Source organism: Thamnophis sirtalis, unplaced genomic scaffold (assembly GCF_051295495.1).
Source record: "Thamnophis sirtalis isolate CommonGarterSnake01/CBP01778 unplaced genomic scaffold, rThaSir2_p1.2 scaffold_4, whole genome shotgun sequence".
NCBI classification, from domain to species: domain Eukaryota; kingdom Metazoa; phylum Chordata; class Lepidosauria; order Squamata; family Natricidae; genus Thamnophis; species Thamnophis sirtalis.
Window position 1 is genome coordinate 79,160,790 of NW_028261384.1, and position 13,430 is coordinate 79,174,219.

Sequence of the window (13,430 nt, forward strand, 5' to 3'; positions counted from 1 at the left end):
AAACCCCAGAAAATTAGTACTTTGATGAAAATTTCTGTAGTCGGATTGAGATGCATACTTTTTATTAATATAACGAAAGTTTTTTTAAGGTTTTGAGTGAGTTTATGTGTTAAAACTAACACAACTTGAATTTTTGAGAATGTTAGGATTGAGAGCAGCCAATCAGCAGTGAACTTTGGCTGACCAATCAAAATGCACAGAGGCTAAATCTATGAGCCAATCAATGTTGTCATTTTCTCTTACTATAAATAGGCACTGAGCCAAGGTGGCGCAGTGGTTAAATGCAGCACTGCAGGCTACTGCTAGATCAGCAGTTCAGCGGTTCAAATCTCACCGGCTCAGGGTTGACTCAGCCTTCCATCCTTCCGAGGTGGGTAAAATGAGGACCCAGATTGTTGGGGGCAATATGCTGACTCTCTGTAAACCGCTTAGAGAGGGCTGAAAGCCCTATGAAGCGGTATATAAGTCTACTGCTATTGCTATTGCTATGAAAAGCATAGAGAAATTTAATTGAGCTCTGGCTGCGGTCAAAGATGAAGGCCTTTGCTTTCACCAGTATTGAGCAGCGGCATTGCATTGTTGTGCTTCGAGGGTTACTCCTGTATAGAAATAGCCAAGAGAGTGAAATGCCATCGCACCACAATGAGCAGAGTGATCGAAAAATACCAAATAACTGGTTCAGTTGATGACAGGCTCTGCTCTGGAAGACCAAGAAAGTCGACAAGATGACAAGATCGGGCTCTGCAATACATTTTGATGGCTGACAGGAAGCTCACCTAACCTCAGATTACAAGAATTTGGGGTGAAACATGTGATGTAAAAGTTGAACAAGCACAGTGTGTCACAGACTGTTTGACAGAGAGCTCAAAGGCTGCAGGGCTCGAAGTAAACCTTTGCTCACAGACGCTCACTGCTCTCATCAACATGCGTGGGCCAAGAAGTATGCCAAGTGGACCAAAGAACAGTGGGCCAAGGTCATCTTCAGTGACGAGAGCAATTTCTACTTGACTGGGAATCAGTACAATAAGTATGTCAGAAGATTTCCAGCTGAAGAATTTAGGCCATACTGTCTGAATCTATCTGTGAAGCATGTGATGATCTGGGTGTCAACTTGTAAAGTGTTTCCATGCTTATTATCAAGTTGACATTGAAAGAAAGGGAGGGAGAATTCCATGCATACCTTCGACCAGGGTCGGATCTCAGATTTCTACAGCAGGCGTGTGAGGCAAAGTTTACAACCTGCTGCAACACTTCATTGCTAGATGTGATTTACGACACAGACTGAGGAGAGGGGAGACACAGGGGTATGGGTCAGCAACCATTAACCGGAAATTAGATCTGACTCTATGACAGGTATCGCCAAAATGTCACTCCTAATAAATGATTGGATTTCTTTTGAACTTTGTCTCAAGGCTCGTAAATTAATTAGGGCATCTTTTGGAGACCTGACCAGGTCTCCTGAATCCTGGGCTCTCCAAGCACTCCCCCAATATTTGGAGTGCTTGGGGAAAAATCAAGCAACAATGGCAGAAGACACACTATCCGAAGAAAGCCTGACTGCAACTGGAGGAGTGCAGCCAGCTCCAAACAGCAAAGATCCAGATATCAAAGCTGAGATGCCTGTCCCAGTGGCAGAAGCAAGAAGGGATGAGTACTGGTGGAAATTAGCCCCCAAAGCAGCTGAAGTTGAGTTCCCTTACCCCAATGCCCAGGAAAAGGGAAGGGTCCTGAGTGAGCTGGCAAGGATGAATGTGGGACTGGGAACAAGCTAGGTTCCCAAAGCCCAAGGTGGATAGAGGAATGCGATAGAGCAACTGAGGGAGGATTTTGACTGGACCACCCTTCATGATTATGCCACCCAAAAGAGAGGGGAAATCCGACCCTGTTGAAAGAAGGAGATGCAGACTGCAGTGCAGCCCTCCTCCTCCACCCAACAGAAGGAGAAGGAGCTGGAAACCACAGCCAGTGCCTCTCCCATGCAGCAGGCAGTCTGCCCAGGGTAGACAACCCCTTCCTCTCTCTGAACTAGAGGTGAGGAAGATGGCCAGCCATATTAAGTGCAAGCATACAGAGGCCGACAGGAGGTGGGAGAAGCAGGGCTGAATGACCCGCTCCGATTCAGGGGACTCAGACCAGTTAGCTCTGTTCCTTGATTCAGCTGATATCTACCTAGAATGCTATGGGCCCCTCTACCCATCCCCCAGAGCTATGGTGAATACCATCACAGAGGGACTAGAGGGAGAAGCAAGGGAATGGCTAGCAGCCCTACACAAGAGGAACCCCTCAACTTCAAGGTGTAATGACTTCCTATGACTGCTTAGAGGCCAGATTTGAGGAGGTGGAGGAGGACCTGTATGCAGAAGATGAGCTCAGCAACCTAAAGCAAAGGGGCTGCCCCATCAAAGAGCACATCCATGGATTTAGGAGAGTCATTGGAAGGCTCCTTTACTACAGCATCTGTTAATGTATTTTTTCAGAACAAGTCTGGACCAGCAGATTGCTCAAGAAACTGCCTACCATGAAATCCCAAACCGACTCTCTGAGTGGTTCCAAGTAGCAATAAAAGTTGATGGCGGATTGCACACTAACAACATGAGAAAGCCACCGGACATGAAAGAGAGAGGTCAACTCAACTTGAAATTGCCCGGCCGATGGGGACCCACAGAAACACAGAAGGCCCTGAAACCAGCCCCCCCCTCAAAGTCCATTGAAATGCTACAGATGCGGGGGGTGGGCCACACAGTATCCACATGCATGACCCCAACCCTGCTGCCAAGGTCAGAGCCACCAACCAAGTCATACTAGAATGGGCCACCCATGCATCCCGGAAGGCCCTCCAGGCAGCAGAGGTCTCTCCCTACACAGACAAAGGGGGAGGGAAGACCCCAGGAAGCAATGACTAGTCACCAGAATCCTATGACAGTGATGACACGAGCGAAAATGATCCAATGGTGAGAGGACCAATTCACCCTTTCCTTTTTCCAATATGCCTCACAGCCCCAAAAAGAGGAAGCCAGGGGGATTTTCAGTCCTAATAAACTCAGGCTGCATTAGATGCTTGATCAACCTGACCACAGTCCTGAAACTGGGGATCAGAGCAAAAAGACTGGTCCACCCAATCTAGTTTGAACAGTTCCACAGGTCCCTAATGGGAGAAGCCTATGCCACCCACCTGATTGAACCAGTGAGACTAGAGCTAGTGGATCACTGGGAAGTAATTCAATTCATAATAGTCCCCAAAATGACAGATGCAGTCATACTGGGACTCTCCTGGCTAGACACGTGGGGACCGACCATCTGGTGGCAAGGGGATACCTGCACACTTAGGATAGAAAAGGGGCCCCAACCGCTTCCACGCCAACAAGCAGAAACACCACCCATGAAGGGAACCTCCCAAAAGAGCCCACCAAAACATCTGGCAGCCACATCCAATGAAACCCCAGAGACTGAACAGATCCCAGGGGAATATCAGGACCTCACAGAAGTATTCAGCAAGATCAAGTGCAACATTCTGCACCCCCTCATTGTGAGGCAGATTGCGCCATCAAAATCATCCCCAGGGCAAAACTACCAAACCCAAACTCTATGTCATTATGCCCTAGGAAATGCAAGAAATGTGCAAATACATACATTATATTGCCAAAAGTATTCGCTCACCCACCCACATAATCAGACTCAGTTGGGAGCGAATACTTTTGGCAATATAGGGTAGACAAAAACCTAGCACGAGGGTTCATCGAGCCTGCCAAGCCACGGGTTGAGGCACCAGTCCTCTTCAAAGAGAAAAAAGACAGAACTATGAGACTGTGTGTAGACTTTAGAGCAGTGTTTCTCAACCTTGGCAATTTGAAGATGTCTGGACTTCAACTCCTAGAATTCCCCAGCCAGCATTTGCCAAGGTTGAGAAACACTGCTTTAGAGGAATCAATGCGATGTGCGCACACAACCTATACCTTTCTCAAGGTGCTCAATCCCGACAAGACCGAGTGGCTGTGGATGCTGCCCCCGAAGGACAGTTCGGACAGTCCATCCTTGATCCTGGGGGGTGAAAACATACCCCTCAGAGAGGGCTCGCAATTTGGGGGTCCTCCTGGATTCACGGCTGACACTGGAATACCACTTGTCGGCTGTGACCAGGGGGGCCTTTGACCAGGTTCGCCTGGTGCATCAATTGCGGCCCTACTTGGATCAGGGTGCACTTCAAACAGTCAGTCACGCCCTTGTCACCTCAAGGCTGGATTATTGCAATGCGCTCTACATGGGGCTACCCCTGAAAAGCGTTTGGAGACTACAGCTAGTCCAGAATGCAGCCGCGTGAGCAATATTGGGTGTACCGAGATACACCCATATTACACCTATCCTCCGCAAGCTGCACTGGTTGCCAATTGGTCTCCCAACGCAATTCAAGGTGTTGGTCACTACCTTTAAAGCCCTATACAGCTCAGGACCAGCATATTTGTGAGGCTGCCTACTGCTGCATACCTCCCAACAGCCGATAAGATCCCACAGGGTGGGCCTCCTTAGGACACTGTCAGCTGTACAGTGTTGGCTGGCGGGGCCTTGGAGGAGGGCTGGGGAAAAAACCCCGGATTGCTGCAACCAGTAACAGAGCCAACAAGGCCGTGAGAGATCGCAATGGACTTTATAGTAAGTTGCCAAAAAGTGGGGGAAACACGATGATTTGGACTGTAATAGACCTGTTCTCCAAACAGGCACACTTCATACCTTGCAGTGGACTACCATCAGCTCACAAGCTGCCCAAACTGTTCCTGAAGCACATCTAGCACCTGCATGGAATACCTCAAAGAATTATCTCAGACAGAGGGGTCCAGTTCACGGCTAAGTTCTGGAGGGAGTTCCTGCAGTCTGTTGGGTCATCCCAGGGTCTTAGCTCAGCTTTTCATCTGAGCATCAATGCGGGGGGGAGGGGCAGAGAGACTGAACACCATGGTAGAGCCGTACCTGAGATGCTATGTGAACTATCAGCAGTCCAATTGGGCAGACCTATCTTTTGCTAAGATTGCGTACAATAATGCTGTTCACAGTAGCACGGGACTCACACCATTTGAAGTGAGCAATGTTCCCTCTAATTTTTTTTCCGTGTGAGCGGAAAAGTGTAGTGTTTGAGCGGCATATTTTCATGCCTGAGCACCTGAATTTTTTTAACAGATGTCACCTAAGACAACAACGAAATCAGTATTATTTGAAACTCAAAGTTATGTTTATTCAAAGGACCCGCTTAATTAAAAGTGTTATATAATATCAGTATCACTTAACAATGCTCCTGCTTAGCAACCAAAATGTTGGCTCAGAAAGTCTAGCTTTTGAAGCACGCAAATCTTAAAGCTATTTTTACAACACCCTCGCACCCCTAACCCTTTAGAAAAAAAACCTCTGGGGTCTTCAAACCTGACAGCTTAAGACTTGTGGACTTCAACTCCCAGAATTCCTCCTCCAGTCATGTTGGCTGAGAAACTCTGGAAGTGAAGCATGCAAGTCTTAAAGCTGTCAAGTTACAAGATCCTTGCACCCATAACCCTTTAGGGAAAAAAAACACAGGGATCTTCAAACCTGACAGCTTAAGACTTGTGGACTTCAACTCCCAGAATTCCTCCTCCAGTCATGTTGCGGTGACATCATCTGCGTGGATCTGCTCCATCTTTGGGTTTTTTCACAGGGGGCAGGGCTGCCGCTGAAGATGCCGACAAGCCCCACCACCACCAGAATAACTGCTGCCGCCTCCCCCTCCTCCTCCAAGAGGACCACCATATTTGCTGCCCAGCGCTGCAGCCGAGGTGAAGCCTCCAAAGCTCCCGCAGGCGCCCCCGCCCATTGCAACGGCGGCAGTGCCTCCCCCTCCGCTCGGAGCACCTCAGCTGGGCTCTGGGTTACCCCTGCCGCCGCCTCCACCTCCGCCGGGCTTTTCAGAAACCAGGAGGCCTTTTTTCCTGCTCCTGCCCCCTCCGCCGCCTTTCTACTAACTCCCATGGCCTCATGGCTCCTCAAAAGCACGGCAGAGGAGAAAGGGGGAGGGATAACGTGCGGGCCAGCTCAGGTGCTCCACGTGGAGGGGGAGGCGGGGGTGCTGCTGACGGGAGCTTTGGCGGCTTCATCACAGACACGGCGTCGGGCGGCAAATCCAGTGCTGTTAGAGGAGGAGGAGGAGGCGGCAGCAGATATTCTGGTGGCGGCAGGGGCTTTGGGGGGTTACTACAGCCGCAGCGTCGGGCACAAGCGGCTAGGATTAGCCGCCCACAAAGGACCTCCCCGGGCTTGCTTTGCTGAACACAGGGACGACTGACGCTAGTTTGAGCGGCCGCGGCCGGTACAAACTACCGTCAGTCGCTCCGTGCTCATCAAAACAAGTCTGGGGAGGTCCTTTGCGGGCGGCCAGTTCTAGCTGCCTGCAAAGGACTTCCCCACGTTTGCTTTGGCAGAAATCACTGCGCGGCAGTTAGAAACTGCTGCGCGGGATTTTCTTGCCATGTGCGCGGCCGCGCAGCCGCGCACCTTAGAGGGAACAGTGGTAGTGAGCGGCATGGACTTTGTCCCAATGCCAGAGTATCCAAGGGATCCTCCCATCTCAGTCAGCTTGACTGATTGGATGTCAATGCTAAAAGCAACCTGGGAAAATGTCAAAAAAGTTGCTAGCTAAAGTGGCACGAACCTATAAGAAAAAGCAAATACCAAGCACCGCAACGGTCATTCCGGGTGGGAGAGAAGTTTTACCTCTCCACAAAATATCTGAGGTTAAAACTCCCTATCAAGAAACTGGGGCCAAAATTTATGGAACCATTCCCCATAGTAAAGATCATCAACCCAGTCACAATGCAATTGAAACTGCCTCAACTGCTGGGGAAGATACACCCAGTGTTCCATAGTAGCCTCTTAAATCCCGTGGCCAGATCCACTCTCAGATTACTACCCTGGGAGCCCCCAGACCCTGTGGTTATAGGGGGCCAAACCCATTATGAGTTGCAACGAGTCTTTCATATGAGGTGCCACAGGAGACAACTCCAATACTTAATCAAGTAGAAGGGCTACAGCTTATCAGAGGCATCTCGGGTAAAAAGTAGAAATATCCAGGCTGATCGCCTTATAGCAAAAAACCACCAGTATATTTAAATATAACAATATTTACATAGCAGTTAGCATAAAATATCATAAAATCAATGGCCAATCCAAAAAATATCATAAACCATAAAGCGTGCAGGACTTTTTCACATAACTGCATGTTGGAAGTTTATTCTGTTATTAATAATAGCAAATAAAAACAACCAGACTTGACATGTTACTTTAGATCTAAGCCAAAAAGTGCTTTAAACTATTGCCAATTTATTTTGCATTTAAAAAAACAGGAAATGAACATGAATTCTTCTTTGTTGTTGCTTACTGATGATTACATGGTAATGGATTTGCACCTGCAAGAAGAAATGGAAATACAGTACTAAATAGTTCATCTCACCTGCTTTTTCTTATAAAATCCCTTCTTGTCACAGTTTGGAATATGCAATCCTCTTGGACTTAAAACATTCAGAATCTTCAGATTGTTTAATGTGTCTTCCATCTCTCTTCGACAAGGACCCTGTCAATTTCAATTTATTTTTATAAATTAACAATTACTTGTATGTTCGAACATAGAATAATATATATAGAAGGGATCTTGGCATTCTAGTTGATTCATTTTATTCTATTATAAAGAATATGCAAGCGTATATAAAATAGCAAGAATCACACAAGAAAGATAAAAAAAGTTAAATTTTGAAGATAACACTGTCATACATATACATTAAGAATCTGGCTACTTTACTTTTTTTTAATGGTCCCAATCTATGTGTACTCTCAAACAGAAATTAACTGGGTAAAATGCATTATTGTGAGGATATGGCCCAATCCTCATTCTTTCTTCTGACCAATGGATTAGATTACTGAAATTTGCACATCGTGTTTTCTGGCAATTTCAGGCAGCAAGAATCGGCAGCAGCAGCAGCAATCCTCACTGCCTGGAACCGCCCAAAATCATGACGTGCAGAGGCCAAAAACGGGAGGCTGAAAGCATGATGTGCAAAGGCCAAAAACACAAAACACAGATTCGGTGATTGCTCTGGTGATCCCCACAACCTAGAATGGGTCTGAAACGGAGTGTTTGGAGGCTGAAAACACGATGCATGGAGGTACCTATGATCTGTGGCAATCCTTGCAGCCTGGAACAGCTGATTGGAGATGTTCCAGGAGGCTGATCAGCTGCTCCTGCTGAATCAGGCTGCGATAATATCCTGAAGGTGACCCAGTTGTTTGCAATTTGCTGTAAGGACACTAGCCAGATGAATAGTGATGGATGCTGGTAGGCAGAGGCAGAATTGTTTTTCTTGTTTTCTTCCCCCAAAACTAAAGTGTGTCTTATTTTCCAAAAAAAAATATGGTATACACCTCTTTCTTAGATTCAAGACTTGGATCCTAAACAAACCTAACATTTTTAAAACAAATTTCTAAAAGCTCCTACTACAACTACCTGTGATTTTGTAAAAATGTGAGTTGGGAATGAGGCTCGTGAATTTTATGAGCTAGTGCAACCTGGGAGAACATAGGAACATTCACTATTGTCCTTAAATTCATGTAAAAATCTTATTTAGAATAATTCCTTAGCCTTCACCTTCTCATTTTTTGCATACATTAAACTTTTTCTTCTTTTCCATCCCCTCATGTGTTCTTACTCATTGTACAATTCATGCATTTTGATATGTCTTGGATGGGAACTATAAGCCACCTGTGTCTGATGGTTTTGCCCAAAGTTATTTGGAAACATATTTGATATTGTGTCTATGCTGTGGAAACTGATGGATTATCTCATCCACTTCAGAAGTAGTGGATGAGACAATTTACGGAAATTTGAAGACCAAGAACACAGCCTGTTATTACTGCAGAATTCTTACATTAATAAAACCTTTTTGTTTAAATATGTTTTCATATCTTGTAGTTATATGAATTTAAAAAAGCAATAAAAACTCCAGCTTTTAATGGTATTTGTGGAGGGGAAGTCTGTGTGTATTTATAATGTATAGTTTTTTTGGATGTTGTTGAATCACAAGTTCTATCAAACCCATCTATCACAGCTGGAAATAATGGATGCTATTAATATTACTTCGGCTTAGCAATATTTCATCTAGAGGGTCCAGACTTTTCATTTTCATGTGCATTTGGAAACTCAATGATAGAAAAGAAAAACAAACCCCAACAAACCAATAGAAAGGGTATGTATGTATATACATGCACACACGTGCACGTGTGCACACATACACGCACCCACATGTTCCTTTTGCTTATTTTACTGAGGTTTGGCCTTATGCCTTGCAATATTGAGCATTTAAATCTGACCTTCGTGCTTTCTTCCTTCATTTGTGAGGGAAGGTAGTAATCAACTTACGACTGGTTATCTTATGACTGTTCAGTTATGATGGCTTCAGAATGGGTATTGTGGTTCATAAAGCATATCCAGCTGTCATGCTATACTCCCTGATGACTGTATTCCAGCCACCTGGCAAATGATTAGCCTTTGTGACCGGTTGCAAATTCTGTAATCATGTGACTGTCTTTTTGGCAAACAGTGCCCATTTGGGGGGGGGGGAGTTTATTTAACTTAACAAACATCACAAAAATGTTTAAAATAAACAGGTCCAATAACTTTGCTACTTTGACTTATGACTGAAATATTACAACTGGATTTTGGACCACAATTGTGGCAGTGGTGGGTTTCAAATTTTTTAGAACCTCTTCTGTAGGTGCTGCCTGGCTTGTGGGAGTGGCTTGCCAGCCATGTGACTGGATGGGAGTGGCCAACTTGTAAAATGTGGTGAAACTCACTTAACAATGCTCTTGCTTAGCAACCAAAATGTTGGCTTAGAAACTCTGGCATTTGAACGATGCAAGTCTTAAAGCTGTCAAGTTATAAGACCCTTGCACCCCTAACCCTTTAGAAAAAAACCCAGGGATGTTCAAACTTGACAGCTTTAAGAATTGTGGACTTCAACTCCCAGAATTCCTCCTCCAGTCATGTTGACTGAGGAACTCTGGCATTTGAAGGACGCAAGTCTTAAAGCTGTCAAGTTACAAGATCTTTGCACTCCTAACCCTTTAGAAAAAAAAACCCAGGGATGTTCAAACTTGATAGCTTTAAGACTTGTGGACTTCAACTCCCAGAATTCCTCCTCCAGTCATGTTGGCTGAGGAACTCTGGCATTTGAAGGACGCAAGTCTTAAAGCTGTCAAGTTACAAGACCCTTGCACCCCTAACCCTTTAGAAAAGAAAACTCAGGGGTGTTCAAACGTGACAGCCTTTAAGACTTGTGAACTTCAAATCACAGAATTCATCCTCTCGCTCTTCATCTTGATGATGTGTGGATGGGCGGGGGGAGGGAGCTGGAACCGGTTCTAAACGGCACTGTAGATTTGTGGAACCTCTTCTATAGAAGAGGTTAGAACTGGCAGGCACCCACCCCTGAACTGTGGTAATATGTTGACAATTACTTGAATGTGCACTCATTTCAAGCTCTTCTATTGTGTTGCTATTTCACAATTCCTTTAAAAGCAAATTTTACTGATTTATAAAGCCAGAAAATTTCAAATGGAACAATAGTGTACTTATTGCTCTGAACATTGTTAATGTCAGAATTAAGTAGCAGTACTTAGATGGAAGAAAGCAAGAAACTATTAGGCCTATAGGTTAGATTGGGCAATTGAGGCTGTGGAAGATAGATTTGAACTAAACTTGAAAGAGACATTTTATTGCTTTTTTTCCTCAGCAGCCATTAGCCAATCCTATTGCAAAAATATGGCATGTCTAACAAAAATTCACTTTTGTAGTATTTTTTTGCCTTGCTGGGAGGGAGGGGACTTATTTCCACCCAACCCACAGAAAAAAATGGCCAAGGAAAAAATTATTTTAGAAATACTTTACCTATTTATAAAATTATAATAAAATAATAATTATAAAATTATTTAGGAAATACTTTATTTTTTTTAAACTGGGAACACTAAAACATTGTAAGAACAGGTGGAAGCATTTCACCAGAACATTTGAATTAGCATTATTTTTCTGAAACTTGAATACAAAACTTATTTTCCTCATATATGTAAATCATGAGGACTGACTTTTTCCAAAATATTACAATTTTATTTGTGAAACTAATTTTGTAGCTTCTGTGGTTGAAAAAAAAATTGAAATGAAATGTTTACTATCTTTTGCAGATTTATAAACCATTTGCTGACTTAAAATCTTTGAATTTGAAATTTCTTAAGCCTAGAAATATAAAATATTTAGTCAATTCCTGCTCATATCTTCTCAGAAGCCAGAGCCCCTGAAGTTTATGAAAACAGAATCCATAGCAATTTTAGATAAAATCTTGTGAACAGTTTGGGTGAATCTGACATCTAAGAAATATTCTTTTTTCCAAATCATGATGCATGATTATTTCCAGTAACATAAAGTCTTTTGAGAGCCTGCAGTCATCCTTTGTCTCATTCTCTATCATCTTCTTCTCTCTCCCTTATCATAAATACAACTGTAGTTCATATCGGGAAACATATAAACAGGGGTGGGTTCGCGGCAGTCCCTGCAAAAACCGGTTGGTCAGCGAAACCGGAAGTAAGTAACTTCCAGGAACAGCGAAGGGCCCACCCGCTCGCCCACGCTCCTTACCCGGTTTTGATGAGTCCTGTGCTTCCACGCATGCGCAGGACGCATACAGCGCCTGCGCGATCCTCCAGGAGCAGCTGGAGTATCGCACAGATGCTAGTACGCATCCGTGCGCCATGTGCGTGCACGAGGCCGCCACCGGCCCCGTTCCAACCGAACCGGTTGGAACGGGGCGAGAAACCCACCCCTGCATATAAAGGTACATCAATTGAATGCAATTGAATCAATGCAATTGAATTCTTCTGATTTCAGAATTTGGGTACTTTCATTGGCTAAAAAGTGACTGCATTGAAATTCAATTATTCTACCTATTTTATTTCTGTCCAAGAGAGAAACAGACTCTGAAATCTAACATCGATGGACTGCCTCTGAAAAATGAGAGACTTTTTTATGATAGAATTAGCAAGACAGACACTTTTCGCATTTTTTCAGACATTTTTATTTCTGTAGGCTTTTGGAGTAGTCTCTCCTGCAATTTTTTTTTCTTTTCAACAACACAACACTGTGTCTAGATCAGCTATGAATGTTTTGATGCAAAGCCAAGAAATATCCAGCAATGTTTTGTGCGCCTGTTGGCATAGACATGGGGGATAAGCAGATTTCCTGCCAAGAACAGTACATGAACCACAGTATTCTATGCTCACATTTCCTACAACTCGGCTGGCCTGCAGACTTTGTTCGCACACTGCACATAAGGAACAAGAAACAGTAGCCACTTCATCCTCATGTGTTATTTTGCCCAAAGGCATTTCAGTATGGCAGAGCAATCACTAATGAAGCCAGACATGACTTTAGGAGCAGTAGACACCTTTTGATAGACAGCCAAAAGTTGATTCAGAATCTTACATTCACTATACTCATTGGAATTTGCTGCTTGAGATGCAAGCTCACAGAGAAGAAATAAGAAATTTTATATTTATTAATAATTAGTCTTGCCTATTGGGAAGAATAAAAGTGAATTGATCCATTACCTCCATAAAAACAACCAAGTTAATCAAAGCGGATGAATGTACACATTCTCCTTTAAATTTCTAAATGATAACTTTATTAAAAGGTTTACATCTTGTGAAATTACTAGACATTTTCTGGAATAGGAATCACAACATTTGTCTATCTAACTGTTACTAGTTTGCTTATTTTAAAGAGACATTATTCACAAACCCAAGAAGAAAATTTCTACTTTTAATAGGTAAAGGAACACAAATGGCAACAGCTTTGGTATTTGTGGTGGATCTCCTTTGGTGAGGCCCAGCTTCAAGACTACCTTCAACCACAAAAAGCCACTGATTGACTTTGGGCCAGTTCTCCGTTAGCTAACCCAATTTAACTCACAGGAGTTGTTATGGGAAAAAACAGGGAAGGAGGAAACATTGCATATGCTTCCTGGAGCTTATGAACAAAAGGCAGGATGTAACTCTAACAACAGATAATGAATAAATAAAATATTTTAAGGAAGTAAATCAAGAAAAGTCTTTCCTTTCATCTTCTCTAAAATGACTGCAATATTTTCTCCAAACTAGAACTTTTATATTTACTAAAATGTAATTGAAGATGCTGTTTGGTGACATCTTCAAACTAAAGCTAATGTGGTCTATTGTTACTAAGCTAAAAAATAGGAGACTATGAGTTCTAGTCCTGCTTTGGGCTTGAAAGCCAACTGGGTGATTTTGGGTTAATCACTGCTCTTAGCCAAAACCACAGGACTGTTGTTGTAGTGAGGAAAAAAAAAGAAGAGAGA

General features: G+C 43.7%; 1 protein-coding gene across 1 annotated transcript in view; it reads right to left on the minus strand.

Moving 5' to 3' along the window:
- The window catches only part of IGFBP3 (insulin like growth factor binding protein 3), a 36,337-nt gene that overhangs the window by 15,299 nt on the left and 7,608 nt on the right, over positions 1-13,430 (minus strand). Inside the window, exon 3 of the mRNA XM_014069824.2 lies at positions 7,466-7,585. Within this exon, the coding sequence (XP_013925299.2) occupies positions 7,466-7,585 (120 nt within the window). The remainder of the gene's footprint in view (positions 1-7,465; positions 7,586-13,430) is intronic.